The 23,852-nt window shown below is 47.3% G+C and overlaps 1 protein-coding gene across 1 annotated transcript in view; it reads right to left on the minus strand.

Moving 5' to 3' along the window:
* Window positions 1-2,234: 2,234 nt before the first annotated feature.
* The window catches only part of LOC135900989 (scoloptoxin SSD14-like), a 64,636-nt gene continuing 43,018 nt past the window's right edge, over window positions 2,235-23,852 (minus strand). Inside the window, exons 8-11 of the mRNA XM_065430614.2 lie at window positions 20,727-20,929; window positions 13,058-13,298; window positions 4,550-4,666; window positions 2,235-2,888 (exon numbers count right to left, since the gene is read on the minus strand). Of these exons, the coding sequence (XP_065286686.1) occupies window positions 2,706-2,888; window positions 4,550-4,666; window positions 13,058-13,298; window positions 20,727-20,929 (744 nt within the window). The 3' untranslated portion in view covers window positions 2,235-2,705. The remainder of the gene's footprint in view (window positions 2,889-4,549; window positions 4,667-13,057; window positions 13,299-20,726; window positions 20,930-23,852) is intronic.

Consider the following 23,852-nt stretch of genomic DNA (forward strand, 5'->3'; position numbering starts at 1 on the left):
CACAGCCTTTGCCACTGCAGACGATAGATGGCAGCCAACAGCAATCAACGGTGCTTCCTTGATCAGTAGATGTGGGTGTTAAGGTGTACCCTATGTTTACACTGGGAAGTCAAAGTGCTACGTAATTTAAGAGCACTATGGTTTGAGTCGTGAGCCCGTGCCATTGTGGCTCCCACTAAAATCAGTGATGGTTGCTTTTATGTAATATGACCATTGGCCACTGTTTTGCTTGGTAGAATGCGTTTGGGTCTGAGAAGGTGTTTGTACTGAGGGAAAGGTTCTGTAAACCAACATTGATGCTAATCAAGTTCTATAGCTCCTCAGCTGCATGTATAGAGTTACATTTGTTTGGTGAGGAGCAATTATACAATGTGCATAGCGACCGTGAAGCAGTATGTTGAAAACATTGGTGTGCATGGCTGTTTACATAATGGGTACAGCCTTGTGAAATCTGCTGTGGCAGCAATTAAAAAAAAATATGGACAAATCTGCTCATCCACAATTTGAACCCCCTGTTGGAGTAGAAGAATGAGCGTTCCAAGGTGTTTTTTTTTCTTTATTATACCATTGTCACACGGCCACTTTCGATCGCGATCGAGCCTGATCCCGTTCGAAATTCTCGATTATGATTGGCTTCTTCTCACGGCTTGCTCAAGGAGGGCACACACGACCTAGAAATTCGATCCTGATCGGGTTTGATCGCCATGAAGAGTGCGCGGTGTGACACCCACATTGCACTACTCGGAATACGAACTAACGCTCGACATGATCGCATCTATTTCTAGTGCGTGAGGCTTTCCATTGACTGTCGCTACAACTAACCAACGTTTTGTTTCTTTTGCGCTGCAGTGGGCCGTGACGATTCCGTTTATAGCTTCAAAATGGACAATAGACAGCCGTTTTCTCGCTCGTAGAAGCATGAAAAGGTGGGCTTGTGCTTGGTAATGAACTCTGACCTACACGTTTGCTTCCGGCCGGAGCAGCAGACGCGACAACTCGCCGTTTGTAGGCTGCCGGCCGATGGCGGTATCCCTCGCGAACGGCGAGATATTTCCCTGCCGTTTAGAGGATCGGTCCAGGAACGATTCTTGAGGCGATTTTTGTCGCTGAATGCGAGCATGGCCCGCCGGTTCGCCGTGCAGAGCGGAATCGGAACATTATTTTTCGATTAGTTCGCACTGACGCAAAGCAGTCGGTTGGCTCGTCGGTCGTGCAACGGGCGGCGCGCCGGCATAAAGCCGCGTCCACTTGAGACACGCACAGTACATACGTTCCAAGTCTCCAACGTTCTGCGGTTCTGTTGGCGGATGCACCGCCACGGCATCTATATTTGCCATTTCTGCCGCGGCCGTGCCCGTCGCCGAGCATATATATATAGGCTTAACTGGATCAAGCAGAGCTTGCATGATTGCGGAGTATAGTGGTAGTATTTAATCACGTGACCTTCAGGTTGGTTCCAGATCACGTGGTTTAGAACTCTCAATAGATGGTTTTTGGTTACGTGATCTAAAACTCCGTACGTCGTGAAGCCGGCTCATGACATCCTTTTACTACGTTTCTCAGAGCTGGTACTAAAACGATGTAATGTAACGCATTTTACTGCCTCATGCCAGAGTAATTTTCTGGTGCAAGGTAGTCTTCAAAGCTCATGAGCCGCAAAAACCCCAATGTCGGCTCGCTTTTGTTTACAGTGTAGATAAACGTACTCCTTCACAGACTTTAGAAGCTGACTGGCGATCTTGAACTCTTGTTCCGTTGCCAGGCTATTGAACACTATCTGTCTTCTACATATTAATATTTAACCCCACTTTTACCCTTTCTCTCTCAAGGTCCTCAATTGTGTTTAATAAATCAAACAATAATGCTACCAAAACACCGTTTAAGTATTCTAAAGAAGTACATAATTTACACTAAAATTGCATTCGTAGATCACTATGAGTAGCTATTCCTCCATTTGTGTAGGCAGTTAAAAATGGGTAAAATGGTTTGTTTTGGCTTGGGGGGGAGGGGGGGGGGTGTAACCTCTTATGTCGCTTACCTCTCCGTTTATTGCCGACGTATGAGTGGTCGAGAGAGTGGGGAACCAAGTGTTTCCCTACCTTTTGCAACTCGATGATCTGCCAGTTCCTCTCGGGGAACAGACGTCATAGCGGAGTTTTAATCATCTAGGGAACTGGCACGCAATGCGCGATGCACGATGGTTTTTTGCATTCAATGTTCACAAATGCCAGTGCTATCGGTACGCATATATTTTAATGTTATCAGAACAAGGCATTCTAAAGCTCTAGAGGTTTCGGTAATATTTAGAAAGTCTGTACTATAGCGGACGGTTGAGACACGAAGTAACTGCGATAAAAATGTTATCGCGAAGGAAGCGGTCACAAACACGAAGCCCTAAAGTCCAGCCATAAAAAAAGGGAAATGCATGGAGTGCACAATGACAAGGCAACTCGTAATGGCTCTTCGCAAAGTGACTGCATAAAAAAAAAGAATCGACAGAAAGCTATGAGAGTGTGTCTAATCTGCTTCCTCTAGGATGTTTTACGGGAACTTAGGCAAGTCTTCAAGGTGAAATTCAGCGCAAGGAAACAAATAAATAAATAAATAAATTACCGCGTGTAATATGTGACTCGAATTCCACAGGCGCCGAAATTATATAACGTGCTGAAATGCTCACATCTAACATTTTGCGTGAGTAAAATGTGTCAGGGTGGCAAACGCGGCTTCTCAGTCAGTTGTCCTCCGTCCGAAGACGCGATGGTACCATCGCGGTAGTCGTGGCACGCCTCGTAGATGGCCCCGCTTCGACGGCGGACGGCAATCACGGCCCCTGGCCACGTGAAGGCTCTCAGCTCGTGACCGCGCCACTTGAGACTGGCCAGCACGTCCTGAGAAGAGGACACGCTATGCGTTAAGCGTACAGTAAAATCAAGTATCCGAGCTCTACGGCTGTATGTTCTCTTATCCCTGAACCTAGCTCTTCAGAAAAGCCGTTCCAGATTGCTTATTTGAAAGTTCTGCATTTACTGCTACAACCGACTTCTGCGTGTTTACTTGTATTACATCGTTGACTGTTAAGCCTATGTGTTACTGTTGCTACTTGTGAAGTAAAGGGGGCGAGACCTTGGCGAACATAATAAATGACTTTCTGTTTGTGCGCACCACAGTGAACATTTCACATTGGAACAAAAGTTCATTGATCACTTGACTGATTGACCTATGGCGTCCCTCATGAATGTACACTAAAGCGTACATTGAACATTAGAACACGCACTACCGCACCACAAGCATTTAACTCGCCACATTAATCTGCATTGTAAAAAACCATTCATATAATATACACTAAAATAGGTATTCTCCCAAGCGCGTGTCAAAAATAATATTCTAGTTTACCTTCGACTCAAGCATGAGGGTAGGCTCAGGATATATGGGACGTTCGTCACTCTAGGAGAAAGCAGCCTCTCTGATACATGGTAATCGCCGAGGACGTAAGGCCGAGTTCACTGAACATGATGGAAAATTAAAGGTGAGCAAAATACTAATGCTGCTCTGAAATATTTTTACGAAATTCACTATGAAGCTTAAGAACGGTTTTACACAATACAAGTCATAATATACGTGAACAGAATCAACAGTATTTGTTAATTGGTAAATGAATGCAACAAAGCTTAAACCATCTCTTTCACAGCTGAATAATGGAAAACTGTGCTTCGTGTTGCACGAATTGTGGCTGTTTAGTTTTTCAAGGATCCTCGCCATGTATTTCAATCTTTCTAGCACGCCTCACCATTCGGTTGCAGCTATTGCACTTTGGTGCTGAGCAGGAGGCCCCAGTTATTCTGCGCCTTGGTGAAAGAAAACACCTCCGCCTAACAGTGGAGGCTAAAAAAATGCGCTACAGAAATCGTGGGCGACTTTCCGCAAGAAAGCTTCGCGTGGTTATAGCGGCGGCAAGAGTGTAAGGCGAACATTTAAACTTGACGAATGAAAGCCACGGTCCTCGGTGTAAATAGAAAAGGCACTGTTGATGTTCTAAGCCATTGAATATATATTTAAGTAGAAGATCCCCGTAGCATTCTTTATACCAAAGAAAAACGAGATGTAAAAATTGCATCTCGTTATTCGTGGCGGCGGAACCTCACAGCTCAGCAGGGCTGGTAATTGCATGTCATTTGGCGAAATTTACTAGCGCGCCTAAGGCGTACGCAAAGGTTTTTGATGGCACAGATTGTTACAGATTTCTATGGCAGTGCTATATGCCTATATATCTACGATCACAGTGGTTTTGAACAGCGAGAGAACGGATATAGCCACAATGCACGTGTAAGCGTTACAATTCGAGTTCGTAGCAGAGCATGCTGCGAACTGAACAATACAGAAGCAGTAGAGAAACGAGACGAACGCACTGCTATTATTATTCGTCTAATTTGGTGCTGCTCCTGGTATGTCTATTTCGCAATGAATCAGGTTTAGTTCATGGAAACTATGGAATCATAGTTTAGATGAACTAGTGTAGACAAAAGCGCAACATTTTCGCAAAGTTCAAGACCTTATCGGTGGTGTTCTCGTGGTAGACGACGTTTTCGGGATGCAGCTGGTTGTGAAGGCGGCCGGCGTCGATGCTTTGCTTCACGTTGTGAGCCATCCACAGGCACCGTACCAGAACCTGCATACACCACAGACAGGCTTGTTGTTTTGTTAATGTCGTTAAATGTGATGCAAATAGCATTAAATGACCCATTGCGCAAGAAATCCGGCGTCTGTAGCAGCGAAACGGTACCCTAATTCCTGTAGGCTGCGATGGCACGTCATATGCGCGCCCCGACGGAGCTGATCGGGCGAAAGGAAACACCTGCTGACCCGCCAGCTGTTGAGTCAGGGGAGAGGGCACCGCCACGACGTTACGTCGCCATCGCTATCGGAAGCTTGTGTTTTCCGCGCGTTCTTTATCCGCGCAAGCTCTCGCCTGCTTTCTAACTGCGCATCGGTAATCGCTATAAAGAAATGTATAAAGAACAGAATAAATTCGAACGGAGAAACGCTGGCAGTACTGAGTTTCAAACCTACGATCCCAAGCTCATAGGCCAAGTGTCTTGCCCACTGGGCTAAACCAGCGCCTCCTTGATAGCGGGCCTCTGCACTGTGCTTTATGGCATCATTCTACTTGGTCCGAAATTTTCATTGCCAAGCCCGGCGTGACGAAAGCGATGACGTCGAAACCACCGCGGCTTATTCGGGACCGTCCCCGATAGATTCTATGGCAGTCGGGCAAGGTAGCATGACGTCACGCATCGAAGTGACCTGCCTTTTGCTATTTAGAAGGGGTGGGTCATGCAACTCAACGCGCTCGCTTGCCCGCGAGGAGTCCATAGCTCGAAGGTACGCTCAGTGGCGTTGTAAGGGACTATAATGCTTTCGCATTCACAACTCATTAGAAGCGCTGTGGTGTCTTCGGCTTTTTTATTGTTTAAAAGCTGCTCGGGAACAGCACCGCTTCAGGTCCCATCCGACAAACTAGCTTCTCTTCAGCTCATCACAGCTGATCTTTTCCATGCGCGTAAGGGAAATATCCTCCCATGTTTGTTCAGCACAAGTGCAAAAATATGTTGGAATCCCACGCTTATGAACATAGGCGACGTAATAACAACGAAGCAGTCGCTTAAGCGCTCAGAGCTGTGCTTCACATATTAAGTGGCACTTTCAAGTAGCACTTCTGTCTGAAATGGCGGGATTTGTTGCATATCTAGAGTACCTCTTATGGCATATTGAAAACAAAAACAACTCCTGAGTCACCTATTGCACAGCAAAGAAGCTAGGATGAATAGCTCATGGTTAATTTTCAGCGGGTGTTCAGTGAAACGATGCTTCCGTTTTCTCCTCGCTTCCCAGATTCAGCAGTTTTCTTCGAGGACATGCTTACAAGTGTGTTTTGGTGATCGTGATGTGAACCGGTGAGACGTTGTTGCTAGTCGTCCATGGCGCTCGCACAACGAAACTTGCTTACGCTAGTTATGTAGAAACGTCTTACTTGCTCACCTCGTGTGAACACGATTATTTTGCTATTCCATTAAATCGGCAGGTTTCTCCATGCACCGCTTTTTCTGTGCGGTACTTCACGTGTTTCTGTGAAATGGTGCCGTGAAACTCGGAAACTATATTAATCAACGACCGAAAAGCCCCCAGGACCGACTGACGACGAGCGCACACATGGATTCACCGGGAAAAGCGGATTCAACGCAGGCGACTGACCTCATCCATTTACCGACAGCCGACAGGTACAGGGATGTCGAGCTTACCACGGAAAGGCCACTTATCAGAACGACGGTAAGCCTGGCCTTCAATGATGTCTTCGTGGCACTCAGTGAGGCGACACTTCAACTTCCTCTCATGAGCACCCGTCTCGAAATACTTCAGGAGAGGCTTTGTTTCCTGGACGAAAAGGTCGAAGTATTTACGACGACGCAACACATGAAGAGTACACCCTTGAGGTAGACTACTGGGATAAATTGGTTACGCTGCAGTCTAAAATCAGACTTGCTATCGATATGAGGCACAGTCCAAACAGCGACGACGTGCCGTAGATCGCTAGGCGGCGAAATTGTCAGTTTAGTACTCTTGCGCCTTGAAGCGTTGCATAAAGCAGAACCGGTAAGAGACTGCAGGAGAGAAGCTTCAAGCTGTGACCAGACTGAAGAAGGTAGAAGAACGAACGGAATTAAGAAATAAATGTTCAATTAAATTCTAGCACCTACTGAAAAGGAAGTGCGCGAGTCTAAAATTTGCTGTAACATTGGTATTGATGTGATGAAGGAACTGAAGACATTTACCAACCAATGTCATCGTCTTCGACTTTAGAGCTGCGTTGGAGGCACAATAATAATGAACTAGAAGCAGCTCCTCTAGCCACAGTGATAACGAAAGGGTCTTTGTACAGTGTGCAGGACACGCGACCGATGAAAATAGCAACACACCGTTCATGAATGTCTTTGACGAAGAGTCCAGGAGTTCACGAAGATCTCATTTTCACCTAGGAGTCGCGGTGCTGTACAGACAGAGGACCGCATACTCATTGCATTGATGACCACGAAGGCTCACGCATGAACCAAAGCCGATGAATTCGAGCCAATACAGGCGCCTACGAAAGAAGGCCGATCGACGCTGCGCAGTCAACGTAGAATAGCATGTGGCCACACCCCTGTCGTTCGCTGCCAGAACTGACTGTTTTAACCCTTAAGGAATCCTATGTGGCACAACCTATAACGTCCAACCATTGAGGCATTTATTGGCGTAGATGCATGAGAGACCAGATATCATCTGCGCAAAATCAATTCATCGCAAAAACAAAACGAGGTGCCCATTGCGCCGAGTGCTTTGTCATCACATGACGATGTTTACGCTGTTTCAACGGAGATGAAGCAACGACAACAGCTTAGTAAATGTATCCTCCTAGAGCATCGTACATACTACGCATGCACATTAGAACTTGCAATGCAAAACAAAGTACAACCAGAAACCTTCTATGCGTTTGAAAAACCCTGGTACAACTGTAAATTCGGAAAGACGACAAGGACAGGGCACAGATCGTGGTGACTTCCGACCACAAGGTGTACTTGCACGAACCAATGAACGAGGTCGCGATGTTTCCTTCACATTCTCTTACGTACTGGAACTTCACCGTCGTTTTTATATGGTGTAACCTTATTGTCTCTTCGCCACGGACACGGAAATTAACCGTCATGTCGGTGTGGGGAGTCTGCAGAAGCTTCATCGTCGTTTACCTGCTGCCATCATTATGATTACTTTGCAGTTCCATTAAAGCACCATGTTTGCCCTTTGGCCGCTCTTTCTGCCTATATGGCCCTTTGCGTGTTTCTACAAATGATTTGTGGTAACATCTCGATATTCATCCGTAATAAGTGGTTGTCAGCGACCGCCTGATATTCGAGCCAGACGCTTTTCGTCCTCATTCGCCGCAAAAAAGGTACGGATGGCACACTGAGAAATATTCTGCAACCTTTTACCATGTTGTTCGTGAACATTACCTAAGATTTGATGGCGGGTAGCCACTGCATTTGGAGTGCTTTAGCGAGTAAATTATATTAAGAAACTTATTGAAAGGAGCTGGCCCGGCTTTTCGTTTGTGTGAGCAAGCAGACAGCGCACTTTAGAGAAATTTGAAGCTTGAAGTGTACACTTTGATGATAGTCAGCACGTGTCCCCGAGCAAGCTGACGGAATTTGAGCGTATTGGGTGCGGTAGAAAATTTGCATTTGAATTTTTATAGCGGACTGAAAGCGTACGGTACTATGGCAACACTAAGTGGAAACACTAAGTGGCAACACTAAGTAAAAAAAAAAGTCGAAATTGCACCCACGGGACCGGCTCCTCGGAGTAACATAAGCCTATTTCGAAGGTCTTGCTTATGTGTGCTCCAACACCGGAAGCGAATGCAGGAGCTATAAATACGATATGGCCGCCATGAGTCGTTTAGTTTTTGTATGTGCTCTCGGCGCTGTGCTGCTGCTGCTGCTTTTTATCGTGTGAGTGAAGAAATTACCGGCACATTTCAGCTGCGGTGCCCCTGCTGCGCCGCTTGGTGCCATAAAGTGCGGCAAAAAACTTCGATGCGATCTCCAACTGTTTAAGAGCATTCAACACGGTGATTCCTGATTTACTGAAGTCTCAAAGTCAATGCCAAAATGACGGGCCCTGTCGGTGGGAGGGGATTTGAGGTAGCGATCCCGAATTGAAATGTTTAGTGAACAGCTGTCCTAAGGGCGTAGTATTTTGTGTTTACCATAATACTGGGCCCTCTACTCTCAGAGACAATGATGAACAGAGAACAGCCTAACGCCCGTGTCATGACCTGTTCAACGAGGGAATCTCCTGCTACAGACAGTTGAACTGTTCTGCGGCAGCAGAATGCCGCTTAGCTTCGGTAATAAAACCAAAACCGGCATGTGCGACATGAGGTGGCCGTTATGCATCAAACGATAACGTGATGTGCAGCATTTATGTGTGACGGGCGTTGCAAGACAACGTGGTACAAACATGTAGATATATTTTCCGTACTTCTGTGTTGATCAGCATTGCAAGATAACGTGGCTTGACCATATGCGCCTCCTATGCGCAGCATTTCTCTGTTGATAAGCGTTGCTAGATAACGCAGCGTAACTATACACATCTTCTAAGTGTATTTCTGCAAGATAACGTAGTTAGTGAGGTAAAATAAAATCAAGAAATAGATAACCTAGTGGATTTGTACCGCTGTTGCCGCACGTTATACACAGATTAGTGTACCAGACTAGTGAGCGAGCCGAAACGAACACAAAAATGTCTTGATGCTTAACTCCCACGTGACTACCTTGTGGGTCATAACATCAATAGCCATGCATCTGAAATTGAAGAGTTGTAAAAAAAAAAGACCTGTTACAGGAGTAAGAAGTTTTGCATCTCAAATTTACCCAGTTTTTTGACACCATCTCTGATTCTGATTAAAAAATCATAGTATTTTATCTCATTGTGGGAAGTAACGATTCAGGTGATTTCTTCCCGAAAAAAGAAATGCCGTGAGGGCCCTTCACACAGCGCACAGAAGTGAAACTGCCTCGTTGAGAATAAGTTATACAATTATTGCTTCGGTTCATTACTGCGGAAGTTTATTGCTGAAATCTGGAGGTGGCGATGTTTCATGTCTGCTATAACTTAATATTTCTTGTTTGAAGGTCCAAGTAAAAGCAGCGCCTATTTAGCATTGTGTAGTATGTGTTATCGCCCATTTAGTTGGAAAGAGTAGTAACTTTTGTTTAAAAATTGGAGGACGCTTAAGCTTCGCCTTCAAGAGTAGGACGCGACAGCGTTCCCGTCGACCCGCCAAGGGGTATAAGACAATGCGCTACGGCACAGCAATCACTTACGATGCGCCCCGCATCGGACTTAGCGCCCACCTATCACGCGGTGAGCGTCGAGCAACGCAGCGTTCGGCGCGGCAACGAAACGTGCGCCTGAGCGAACGAAACGAACCAAAGAACTCGGTGTCTCGGAGGGGAAACGATATACGCCAGCCAAACGTCGTGATCGGCACGGGCAGAGAGATAGATAGTAATCTAAACCGGGAGCACGGCGAAGCATCGTCAGGGGAGAGAGAGTCCCGCGACGCGCCTGGCAGCGGTCCCAATGCGCGCGCGGCGCGCCTCCTGTCGGGGCAGCGCCGTACATTGAGAGGAGGGGGTCTTCTGTGTTTGCCGCAAGATGGCTCTGCGTGTGCGGAAAGCGCAGAAGAAATGCAGCGGAAACTCACTTCGCAACTCGTGTAATTGCGACTTCTGTACGTTACATGTTCATAATTACCGATATACACCGCAGTATAACTTTCCACGGCTCGTTTCGAAGGCAACACCGCATTCACTAGAGGCGCGTTTGCACCGCTTGGAAGCATCGAACTCGTGGCTGAGTGGTAGCGTCTCCGTCTCACACTCCGGAGACTCTGGTTCGATTCCCACCGGGCCAATCTTGGAAGTTGCTTTTTATTTATGAAGCGCCTGCCGTGATTTATCGCTCACGGTCAACGCCGACACCGACGCCGACGACACCGGCTTTTCTGCGACACGAGCTCCTTAACGCTGTCGCGTTAATAGAAAAAAGATGTTTGATCTGAACAATCACAAGGTTTCGCAGAGCTCGTTCTTTGTTTCGCCTCCACAGCACACCATGTCGACGCCCGCATTCCAGCAGGCGCCTCTTTCTTGTGGTCTAAATGAGCGCGCTGCTAATAGTTCGAGCCATCCAACTGCCCGATAACGATTTCAGTGATCTCGCTGAACGCGGCATCACGCTAAAATATAGATAGTGTCAAAGCAATGGAACTCTGAGCAGGATCTTCGGTTTTCCCGGGAAAGCGAAAGTCGGCCCTTTCGCAGTCACACAGTACTTCAACATTAGGAGCAGGCACATGGCCGAAAAACCCTCGCATGCTACTTGAAGGCGTCAAACGTGGTGGAGTCGGCACACCCTCGCCATACAGTGAACGAGTTCAAAAGGAAATGAGTGACCAAATTCTTTTTAGCCACAGTCATATGGGGCCAACAGCTAACGAAGCCAAGGAATGCATAGGGGATATACGCGTTCGTCTTCAATTAGAATGTAGAAATCCTAAAGGGAAAATGAAATTGTACGAAAAGGCTACTTGCGGCCGGGGTGAGATTACTTGAACGCCAGAGCACGCCGCATGTATAATTAGCTATCAAAATTCTGGGAGTCGATCTCCTTGTTAATTGAGGGCACATCATCAAATTAACGATTTGAAGTCGCTCAGTGCCACGCTTCCTCAGCCGTGTTTCAGAGTCGTAAATACGGTTTTAGATATCGCCTGGTAACAGTGCGGCAAAATGCATTTGTTATCTCTCAGAAATACCTCCTTAAAGGGAAGCTGGAAGGTTTTCCAGAAAAAATGAGTGAACATCTGTACATAATGGTTTTCAACCCTCCGAATTCGAATATCGTAGCGAAATTGAGCAAAAGAAAGCGCAAATATATTTTATTTCGACGAAAAGTGCAGCAGCGGACACGCCCAGCTCGCGCGTCTCGTTTCCGCCTGTGATTGGTCGGGTGCCTCGTGACGTCAACTCTAGTAACCGACCGCTGCCGCTACATATGAAGCGCGGTGCCAGGTAGTTTGGTGCTGTTTTTCTGAGACGGTAATGGAAAATTTAGAGAGACTGCGTTTTTCTGAGGAGTTCGGCGTTACTCCCTACATGTACGAGCCGATTGCGAAGAGCCGGCCTCTCGAAGAAGCAAACGATGCTGGTGCGAGCAGTGCTTTCGACGCGAACGAAAGCAAAGTCTTGGGATCTTTTTGTGTTGGAAATGCTCTTTGGGGAGTATGTTTTTTGCAAAGCGATCTAGTGAGCTCGTTTCCGGTCAAACAACTGTAGTATTGTGTTCCTGCATGCCTCCACGTGGAACGTAAGCGGGCATGCGATCGTCGGCATTTGTGCGCTGTCTAAAGCTGTCGGCAATCTACAAAGACGGTTCAAACGCGTGAAAAGCTTCCCGGTTCATGAGTACGTGTAGTGACCTTCATATGTTGACTACCACGTTGACTACCACTCACGTTGACTATACCACGCACGTTGACTGCCGCTCTACATACACGCAGACGCACCAACAAAGGAATGCAGGGTCGATCGAAGCAGATTACGATGGCACGCACGCAGAAACAAGAGCGGTCAGGCACGGTCGCCGACGCTGCGAAGGAACAAAACACTAGAGTTGACGTCACAACACCGCGGTTTCCGGTCTCCGCTCGCATCGTCAGCGTCAGCAGCAGCGCGCGGCATTCGACGGGGGGCGGAGCTACAGCGCAATTTCAACCGACGATTACGTCGCTCCTAATTGAAAAAAAAAACAAATTTTACCTACATGGTTTATAAGTTTCCCGCATGAGCGTCTTATTGAATTCGACAGACTCTTCAGCTTCCCTTTAATTCGTTGCGAGACAAGCTTAAGTTCAACACCAATATCTATATAGGGATATAGGGAGATGGATATCTCTAAAGTCGATATTGTTTAAATAAGAATTTCAAAAAAATTGAACATGATTTCTGTATAATGGGTTTTTAGTATAGCGCAAATATAGCATGCGTGCTAAATTTGCCAAAAAATATTTAGTGTGTACTTGTTGACTATCTAAATGAATATACTGATTTCTCATGAATGTTCTCTCCATCATGTAATCTCTATAAGACGGACAAAGTTAAACCAGTTACGACGACCAATGTTCGATAGGTCAGCGAAGAAAGACTAAAATAAGCGTGTAACTTGACACCTAAGATCGCACGTGCGTTTTGCTTGCCTTGTCTGTCGCTCCAGTGCTGCATTAACTAGTTTACTATTGTTCCCGCGCCCATCTATGGACAAACAAGGCAGTTAGCTATTTGTGTCACTCTGTCATCTGTGCTAACGCTTTGCAGTTGCGAGTTCTTAGCTTTGTCCCAACGGGTCATGTGTCGACGCCCAAGTTTCGGCGCAATAAAAGAAAGAACAAACAAACTTCTACCTGAACTATGCCAGAGATGATCGCCTGTCCGCCCGTGGCACTTGTGGCGAAAACGACGTTGCCTTTCTCATCGACAATCAGAGTTGGGCAGAACGATGACAAGGGGCGCATTCCGGGTCGGATATAGTTGTTCTCGCTGGAAGGCATTGCGTGTCCACTCTGTTCGTACGGCGAAGAGAAGGCGCTCATGTAGTTGTTGTACCACACTCCGGTAACCTCCGACAGGAAGCGGGCCCCGAACCTAGACGTGACCACGAGAAACATGGTGGTATAAAAATATTTTGAGACTGGTTCTGTTTTACGTAACTTATTCATGTTCAACCAGTGTCACCTTTGAAATCGTCTCAAAGGTTTCTCACCGTCTGTGTGACTCTCGCCGCTTTTAACTGTCAGACTCGGCCTTCATTAATGCATACATGTATAACGAAAATTTTGTCAGAATCTACTGTGAATACAGTGCGCCCATGCCACTTCTAGCAGCAACGTGCCCTCGAAAACAAAAAAATGATAACCCCTTTCCCTACAAGAAAAAAGGGGTAAGCGAAGCTTGTCCTGCGTGCACCTGACCTTCGTCACCGTTATGTAAACCACAGGTAACGGTGGCGGATTGGTTCTGCCTCCCGCTCTCTCAACTGGGGATCTTACTTTCGCTGCTGTCGAATTGTCTGGGCTCGGGAGGCTCTCACGGATGGATCGGCGCCCCGGCGGCGATCTCTTTCACAGGCGACGCCTGCGCTCGTCGAATGCTGCCTGTTCTTCGGGGGAACGCACAACGCGTGGCCGTCCCAGCCGTTTTCTGAGATGGAACTGAACGAAAACGAAGCCGGCGCATCACCCGCGAAACCCTTTCCCTCCCCGGCAGAAGCAAAACGGCTCTGAATGGTGGCGCGCGTGGCATGAGCGCGCGCCTGTGCAGCTTGAATCCTAGCTAATGACTGACGCTCGGGCACCGGCGCAGTTGTCAACTCATCAAACAGCCCTTTCCCGAAGCTGCCCTGCTGTGGGAGCAACTCGGTTTTTTTTTGTGACCACGACAACGCCACCTTAACATGCTGGTCAATGCAAGCTTCGCTCGAAAAGATAAAAAAAGAGGCATTGCAACGCGTCGCATTTCCAGACATGTGCATTAAATGTGGGTTTTTTTTCCCGACGTCATCTTCCGATGCGCTGATAGTCGGTTCAACAACTTGCGACGTCAGTTGCAGTAAACAAAGGTGGAGCAACGAGTATCTCAACCGGAACTGTCGCTTTTTGGCCAAAGCAACCATTTACACGACAAAAGCCGTCGCGCAACCTCGACGCTGTGTGTCTCTTTTGTGGTGTGTAGTAAAAGCCTTTACAAATGCTGTTTTGGATAGCATGCACCAACACTTTTTAAAAAAGAACCTACCCGGGGAGTTTCCTTAGGTTAAACACATTTTATGCGAAGCATATTACGAGAGCTCAACCCAGCTCCTCAGGCGCGGCGGTGTCGCCATGAAACCACGTGACACCGTGACGTCACGACAGAGGAGAAGTGGCTTTGGCTCAACTCTTGCAAGACGGGCTGGGTGGGAATCGAACCAGGGTCTCCGGAGTGTGGGACGGAGACGCTACCACTGAGCCACGAGTACGATGCTTCAAAGCGGTACAAAAGCGCCTCTAGTGAATGCGGTGTTGCCTTAGAAACGAGCTGTTTCTAAGGCGTGCGTCTCTTGCTCAGGCGCACATTTCGTTGCCGCGCCGAACGCTGCTTTGCTCGACGCTCACCGCGTCCAATGCGGGGCGCGTAGTCGCTGCCCTGTAGCCCATTGTCTTACACCCCTTGGCGGGTCGACGGGAACGCTGTCGCGTTCCACTCTTGAAGGCGAAGCAGTAATGCATGAGTTGTTTCTTCGTCTAGCCGAACCAAATATAGCCAAGCAACAGCAGTTCACCAGACTAAACAGTGGTTCAACAACTAAAATAAAGGCTAGTATGCTTCGCATCCTGGGCTTAACCTTACCTAAGCCACAGCCATTTTTTTTAATAAAAAATAAGTATAAACGTAGCGACCACGCACTCCCTGCAGAGGATTTCCTGGGCGAGGCGGGCATAGTTTGACCCTAATAAAGTGAACGCCAGAAGTCTTTATCTTTAACTATTTTTAACAAACATTTTATTTGAATTTTCACACAACTATTTAGAAGACAAACTTGAAGGTAGTCACATTTTAATGCACTATCATTTTTAAGCAAATGTTAGAAATTGCACCTTATCTGCCATATCCTAGAACTATAGTAGATTGGAATAAGCTGGCCGATAGAACTGTAACACAGGACTCATTATCACTTTTCGAGACATATCTTTATTAAAAATTTTTTTTTGCACTTGCTGAGATTGTTAGTGATAGCACTGTTTTAGTGTATGATTGGGAAATATCGCTGAAGTAACGTTAAAGCGCTTGTTTTTTAGCCTGTTTTTTGCGCTTGTGTGAAGCGCTTGTGTGAAGAATGTTTTGAGCGCAGTTCTTCATTCTTGCATTTATTTTGTTCTGTAAACTTACTCGTGTACCACGCTGCTCAGATCTTGTATAAGATCGCAGTATTTATAAATTAATTAAATAAATAAATACTTATCGAGATTCGCTGTTAATCCAGGCGATATCGAAACCGAGTGCGCCGGGAGTGGATAAGAGCCGGCAGTGCTGTCGTATCAGGCAGAAACGCTGTGACAAAAAGCGCGACAAAGTTTGATACTGAATGTAGCGGCCAGTCGCAGCTGACAGTGACACGGCATGTTTTTCGGCAAGGAGGAGGAGGAGGAAAAACGTTTATTCAGCTGTAGAAAAAATTGATGAATTTCGCGGAGTCAGATGGTGTCTTCCATCTTCTTAGTAATGGCCGTCTGCCCATAGTCCAGGGCTCCGCTGGATGCCGCTGCCAGCTGGGCCTGTCGGATCAGCACTAGTTGGACGTCCTGATGGTCGCTGGAGAGCATTCCTTCCCATTGCTCTGCACTCGGGTTTGGTATTATTGCTGCCGCATTTGTTTTCTGGCAGGCCCACGTTATATGGTAGAGCGTGGGTGTTTGCTGGCACCATGGGCATTTGTCAGTGTACTGTGTGGGTTGTATTTTACTGAGTGTGTTTAAGTTCGGATATGCACCCGTCTGTAGCAGCCTCCAAGCTACGGAGTCCTTTCTAGTGAGAGAGCTATGCGGCGGGGGGTACCACTTCGTGCTGCATTATAGGGGTTTAGGATAGCCGAGTGTTCTCTGGGGACTGGCTCGCGAGGTCATTGGCGGAGGGTGCTGGGTATGTAGTGTATCCTCGAGCTACCCTGTCGACCTCACGTTTGCCTTCCACGTCCGTGTGACCCGGCGTCCACACTATCGTGTGTCTAATTGGTTGTTCTTTTCCTGGGTTTTGTGTGTGGTGATCTTCAGAGCAGAGTACGCGGAGAGCTCCGTGACCTATTCTGCCTAACATGTAGTTTCGGCATGCTGTTTGGGAGTCGGTTAGTATTGTTAAGGACGGCCTAGTCTGATAGCCCTCTGCTGCCGCTAGAGCGACGGCCGCTTCTTCAGCCTCGACTACTGTTCAGTGCCGTAGAGATACGCTGAAGATTTCTCGCATGTCCGAGTTTATCACCGCCGCTACTGCGTGGGGTTGGTCTGTCAAGCCCTTCTGGTGTATGTGGCTGCGTCCACGTATACCGTTGTTGCCTGGGAAGCTAGTGACTCTTGGATGTATTCGGCCCTCGCCTTCCTGCGTTCTTCGTGCAGGTTGGGGTCCATGTTCTTGGGAATGGGGGCCACCTTGATTGTGTTTCGTATTTTGTCCGGGACAGTCGCGGTTCCTTGGGTTTCGTGCATCCGTTCGCTGCATCCCAACTTCTGCAGAAACTCCCTGCCAGACGGTGTCTGTTGTATGCGCAGCTGAGCAACATGTTGTACCTCTCTTAGTTCTTCGAAAGTGTTATGATGTCCTAGTGCCAAGAGCTTCTCCGTGGATGTGCATTGTGGTAGGTGGAGTGCCGTTTTGTATGACTTGTGTATAATCGCGTCTATCTGCTGAACCTCGCTCTTGATTGGGTTGTAGTACAGTAGACTAGGTAACCCGGCTGATCACCAGACTCTTAACCAGCTTTAGGGTGTCTTCCTCTCGCATGCCTGAGAGTCTGTGGGAGATGCGCGTTATCACGCGAGCGACTTGTAGAGTTGTTGTCTTGAGTAGAGCAAAGATTTGTGAGCAGCATTGATTCGACTGTATCCACATGCCCAAAATTCTTATGAGCGTTTTCTCCGGTATTAGTTTTCCCTCGAGGTAGACGCCAAGCTTGAGCTCGTCGCTAGTCGGGCTTTTTGGCAAGCATCTGCCGCGACGTGCCGTACGAGTACTTTTCGTCACGAGGCGTTTTCGTCTGACGCAGCATTGGCGCTTGCTCTGTTTCGATATTGCCTAGCCTGAACGTTGAAATTCGAAGCTTAATATCTCGAATTAGATGCGATTTTGAAGATTACAAAAATTGGCATGCCGTAAAACGTGCCTACCTCAAAATTTCGTACCTAAGCCTAAAGCCTAATAAAGCAAGTTAGCTTTTGTTAATTTGACTTCTGGAACTCACGTTATTAAAGATCGCCCATTTAAAGTGATCAAAATTTAATCGCCCATTTAAAGTGCGGCCCCTTTTTGCTGACACTAATCTGTACCGTCATTCACCATTACTTTTGGCAACATATAATTGGACTAAACTACCGAGGGACATTGTATCTGCCAGACATCCACCTGTTCGTAACATTTGCTACAAAGCAAACCCATGCGGGTTCCTCGAAAGAAAAGCCCCATAGTTGAAGAAAAATTCGTCCTGGTCCGGGACTCGAACCCGGGACCACCGCCTTTCCGGGGCAGCCACTGTACCGTCTGAGCTAACCAGGCGGCTAGCAGATGGCAGGGCGAAGTCGAATTTGTTGACAACACGAAGCAAAGGCAAGAGTTTGACGTAGCAGTTCTGCGGAAACCCGCAAGGTGGAGAGAAGCAATGAATAAAGGGAAAATCAGACATCCACCCATTCCATAGTCTCTTCAACTATGAGGCTTTTCTTTCGAGGAACCCGTATGGGTTTCCTTTGTAGCAATTACTACGAACGGGTGGATGTCTGATTTTCCCTTTATTCATTACTTCTCTCCACCTTGCGGGTTTCCGCAGAACTATTACGTCAAATTGTATCTGCCAATAATCATGATGTTTTTGTTAACAAGTTGAAGGTTTTCCTAAATGTATGATTATTTCTGTGTTGAGTGCCTACTTGCGTATGTTATTTTTTCTGTACATAATTATGTCCCTGGACCTTTCCAATGTTTTTTTTTACACGTTTGTAAGTGTAACTGCCCCCCCCCCCCCTATGTAATGCCCGAATGGGCCTTTAGTGTATATGAATAAATGAATAAATAAAATATGTGCGCCTCGTCTAGGAAACGCTGCTGCAATAACGCCACGTTTGCTGTTCTCAGTCTTTTTGCAAAAATATGTATAGCACAAAAAACACCCTGTATATGCAAATAAAACGAGCTGTATGCTATCAGCTATTAGAAGAAGCCGGAATTATAATTAGTTTGCTTCATAGTAGCTGATCAGTAGTTCCTAATAAAGCTGTCATTCTTATAATTGCGACACCTTGCGAACGTCAAGCGATTCGAGCACATTTCGCAACACGAGTTTGATATCCTTGCGGTCCGCTATTGTCATGCAAACAATTTATTTCCCGCATTTAAGTTGAAGTCGGTGAAATTAAAAAGAAAGGCTGGTAGGAACTGTGCAGAATGTCACTGAAAAGCAGTGCCAGCTTTTATAACGCCCTAGGTATTCACCGAGTGGTTGTGGGACATCTTTTAAATTGTACTGAAAATTTTAGATGCGCTCTACGGGAATTTCGCACAGTACATCTAAACGACGAAGCATTGACAAGGGTGCGACAGATGCGGGAAGGAAGCCCACGATAGGCAGTCATTCACGCGCTGACGCAAGAGGAACTGAGCTGGTACTGCAGATCCCCATCGAGCGAAACCTTTTACAGTGCCATAGCCATGGGCGCCGCCATATTTGGTCACGTGACAGTGCCCACCATTCAGTGCTTTCTAACTGACATTTGCACTGTTGTTTGCAATGGCTACCGCGGCCGTATGCACGGCTCAGCCAGTCGCTGTGTATTATCACGGTGATCTGTGACTTCGCAAAACTTTGGTTAAACCTGCAGAGGTCGTGTAGGTACGTTTTATTTAGTCCCTTCGTCCGTATTGCAATCTTATTGTGGGAAAGGTTGTCGGCTGAAGGCGTCGAATGTACGAGCCTGATATTTGCTTTTACTGTTTATATTCGCATCTTTCAGCGGTAGATTTGTGAGGCTCTTACGACCGTGCGAACGCTTTCTTCGTCAGCTGTATTTGCAACAAGTTCGTGCGCGAATAAGTGTTTGGGCACGTGAAGCAAATGCCTGTTAGCGACCGGCTCCGACCTGGGTGGTACAAAGCGACCGACTTGTTTTTGTCACTAGCATTAGGCAATTTGGAAATGCTTTTTGCGTTATTTACAGCGCAGAATAAAATATATTCTCCTACGCATGGACGAAAATGTTGCATGAGGCTGAGCGATCACTGGCTCGCTTTATGATTATCAGCTATGAAACCAAACTCGGGGTGCCCGCCTATTCCACGCTCGACTTCGCTGCTATAGAAAGTGAAGTTGGTCGATTAAGTGACTCGCGCTTGCGGGGGGAAGACGTAGCGCTGACTTGCGTGCGTATTGTGGCTGAGCATCTTGTGGTATTTTGTGCTAGTGGTGGCGGCAACGCTGTGTTGTTGGTGCAGGTGGTGTTGGCCTAGAAGTCAATGCCGGCAATTCGCTATTCACTGCTGGCGGCTGAGCTGGTGGGGCTTGCCTTGCGCAGAACGTGTGCGTGACCAGGGGTCGTAAACACTGGCACTCCTTGTGCAGCTAAGGCGGCTGCAGCTCGCGCACCATTTCATCCCGCACCTTGAAGTCTCTGTTGCAGCTTGTGCCACTCACTACAGAGCATATCTTCGTTCTCTGTTCGACATTTTAAGTGAGTACTATTAAGCGATCCCTTTCCTAACGGCGGAACGTTGCAGGTGCGACCGGAGGAGGCTGATGCCTGCTTGCTCTCCATTCAGAAGGCATTCAATGGCGGTGTGCCCGTGGCGTCCCCCTGGTTCGCGGGGCGCAGACTGCTCGCTGTAAAATCTGTATACTTTACGCTATACCCTCTGCACTTACACGGTTTGTATCGAAATCTATCATCGTCGCAAAGAAGCTAACGCTTACGAAACAGACGCGACATTTAGACTAGCCGCAGCAGAGCTACTCTCAAGTGGCGCGTAGCAAGACAAATGCTTTGCGAGTCGTTGAAGCCGATATAACTGTCCTAACACGCATCATGACCTTTAATCTGTGTTTTTAGCGCCTAAACTACATTCTGATTACGAGGCCTGTGGTATGGACGATCTCCGGCGTAATTTTCACCACCTGAGTTTCTTTCACGTGCACCGAAATATATGTACAAGAGTGGTGTTCTATTTAGCCCCATTGAAGTACGGCCGCCGCGAAAGGATGAAACCCGTGACAAAAAGTATAAAACGATAACGAAAAGACATCATATCAAACAGGAAACAAATTCGGCGGCCATAACTCACGGTGCATTCAGACTGCTGACGAGGCAGAGCGCATCACCATCTGGGCTGATGACGCACATCTGGCCTGAACCATGGTCGGTGCCAGATGACGGCTCGAGTCCGTAGTAGCTAGCGTCCGCGTTGGGCAACTCTCTGATCCACCCGCGGGCCACGGATTCAGACACATTCCCGTTCAGCAGCTCCTTCAGCAGCCTCCTTACCGACTGTGCTTGCAAAATGCGATGCACAGGATTATTAATAATTCGTTTTGCCGAAATGAGCAAGGAGATGCATAAGCTTTGCCGAAATATTCAAGGAGATGCAAGTTTCATATAAGGAAAAAAAGGTGTCATTGATCTGAATGTAGCGGAATGGTACAAAGTGTTCCAACGTATCAATGGTAGATCCACAAATGGCGGGCTTGGGGGCTCGTCTTCCTTTCTTTCTAGGTACGCATTGATGAGCACGACCTCCCTTGCCCCCTTCCCTCGCCGCGCGTCCGACAGGCTACCTTTTATCCACCCGTGTGTGGCACTACTCCGCGCTTTGGCCAATTGAAAACTTTCTCTTACATTATGTGAAGAGCATCAGAAAACCACGAATGGTAGTTGTTAATCGCTACGTCTTCGAATACCGCGTAACATTGCGCGAATGCGATGTGTTGGGACCAAGTAGGACGAAACTGAACACCGTTTTAGGCACGCATATCGAATGGTACCCGAAATTGTGGAAGCAATCGGTATTGAAGGCTACAAATATATGTTTGAGCCAAGCTTCTGTAACTCTGCACATTAGTGACAGATTTCTTGCTGCCAGCCCTGGGTAGCAGGCGTTTACGAATATTCGGAACTTCAGAATAACGAATCGAATATTGCCCCATTCGATCCGGTTCTCGAATTGATTAGTCACTATTGGAAAATCCCATTACTTTAAAGTGAATCTGTGTGTGGCTAGCCGATTCGTCTGTCCGTCGCCTGTACGCCGAAAATTCCTCCGCCGCAACCCCACGAGCATGTGCGAAAATAAAGAGGGGCGCGCTACTGGCTGCGTCATTAGTGACGTCGTTGCTCTCCGTCTCAGCCGAGCGCCCTCGCAGCAGTTTCTCCGCGGATCCAAAATGGGTAGGTCGCGCGTCACACGTGCTCCCGAGCCGCAAGCAGATTTCGATCAGCAACGCCGCGGGCAGACTCGGGAACGAGCTCGTCTACAACGTGCGCGATGCTGCAGCCCGGGCACAAGAACGGGCTCGTGCAGTTGAGCGTAAGAGGCAACTGCGTACCGAGGATCCGACAGCCTACCAAGCTGTCGTTTAATGAACCGTCGGGATTATTCATGGGATAAATACTGGGGCCGCCCGTTTCAGCTTCGCTGGCTGACCATGTGTAAGGAGTGCTTGCTTGGGCGGTGATCTTTTGCTGTTAGATATCCTGCAGGTGGAGTGACATGACACTGAAGAACATCAGACGTGGTCGTGGAAGGCGCAAGTCGAATCCGCCACCTTTGGTGGGAGTCGAACCCATCTGGAGATATGGGCGAACGCACGATATCTACAAGTTAGATTCCAATTGACAGCGCGAAGGTCGAGAGTCGAACCCTCGAACTTTGGTGGGCGTCCAACCCACGTCCTTTGGTGCGAAGGCACTCGAACTCACGACGCAACATAGAGATATGGCGAACGACAAGTATCTCGCAGTTTGATTCCAATTGACGTCGTGCAGGTTGAGAGTCGAACCCGCTACCTGTAGTGTTAAGGCACAGTTCATTAAGTTCTGGTTAATTAAGGCACTCGAACTGGCGACCTTTGGTAGGAGTCGAACCAGCGACAGTCGGTGTTAAGTGAGTCACAATTAAGGCAGGAATAATGAAGACACTAGAACCCACGACCTTTCGTGGGAAGAAACAACAGGAACTAGCAACGCGTTCAAATGAAAATGTCAAGTAATACAATGAATCGATCGTGAGGGCGTAGACTTTCGCTTTCATCCGCTTTAGCGTATGCTAAAGTGACTGTCAATTTTTTTTCTTCGTTGTCGTGCGTGGGATCCACGTGTTCGAGCTCCACAACTTTATGTGGAGGTGGGGGTTTCCGTGCTCTATAGTTACAAATGGTTGTTAACCAAGAGCACCGTTTATCGCAAAGCACCAATGAGAGCTTTACCTAAACGGATTCCCACAGCGAGTAGGATCTGTAATGTTTTGAACATATATGACCCATGCATAGCCTACAAGTAAGCACCGGTTTCATGGACAGTATAGAATGCTTGCTGTACCATAAATGTCGGGAGGAAGTGGGTTCAAACCAAGCGGAGATGCGACGCCGTCGCCTCAACCTGGGGCGCAATGTGCAGCGTGAGTATGCTGGACGGCTCTCGCTAGGGTCTGACCTCACCGCCGGTGGGACTGCGGGCGTTTGTGTGATTGTGGCGCTGCAACTAGACGCTGGATTAGCTGTCCGGCAGGAAGGTGCAACAACGTCCCATCCTGTAGTCTTTTTTATTTTTTTTTGAACTTCCCAAAATGTCAGGTCGTCGACTGTACACGATCAGGCATGGAGCGAAATTGCGACATCTTTCACCTTATCCACGGTGGTTTAATGTACTATATATAGCACGATCCGTCGCTCAAACAGCAGACATTTATTTCTAAATGCGAACACTGACTATAGAACGATCACGCAAGGCAGTCGGCAGTGGCTGTCGCCTGGTACTATTCATAAGTATATTTGTGCCCTCTCACCCTCTCATCAGATAATATAGGGTGTTTTTCTTAACCACACACGCACAAAAAAAGAAGGTATCTGTGCCAGTTGGCACAATTTCAACCCTTTATCTGAATTACACGATGAAGCGGTCATTATTACTACGAGAAAAAAATTCTAATACAGTAATTAACATAAATAGGGTAAAGAGTTTTAATCAATTACTTTATTTCAATCTGCAAATTGTAGCCAGTGAGTTCGTAAGGCGTGTCCACTTAGAATGAGGGCTATGCAAGTTTCGAGATATTAATTTTCGAAGTGCTCAACGAAACAGATCGGCGTTCCACCTAATTGTGTGTTTCAATGAATAAAACAGCGTTTTTTTTTTCTACGTGGAACAACAGTGCAATGTTACCGCAAATTCGATGTCACATATCTCGAATCGTGCG

The sequence above is a fragment of the Dermacentor albipictus genome, chromosome 2 (assembly GCF_038994185.2).
Source record: "Dermacentor albipictus isolate Rhodes 1998 colony chromosome 2, USDA_Dalb.pri_finalv2, whole genome shotgun sequence".
NCBI classification, from domain to species: domain Eukaryota; kingdom Metazoa; phylum Arthropoda; class Arachnida; order Ixodida; family Ixodidae; genus Dermacentor; species Dermacentor albipictus.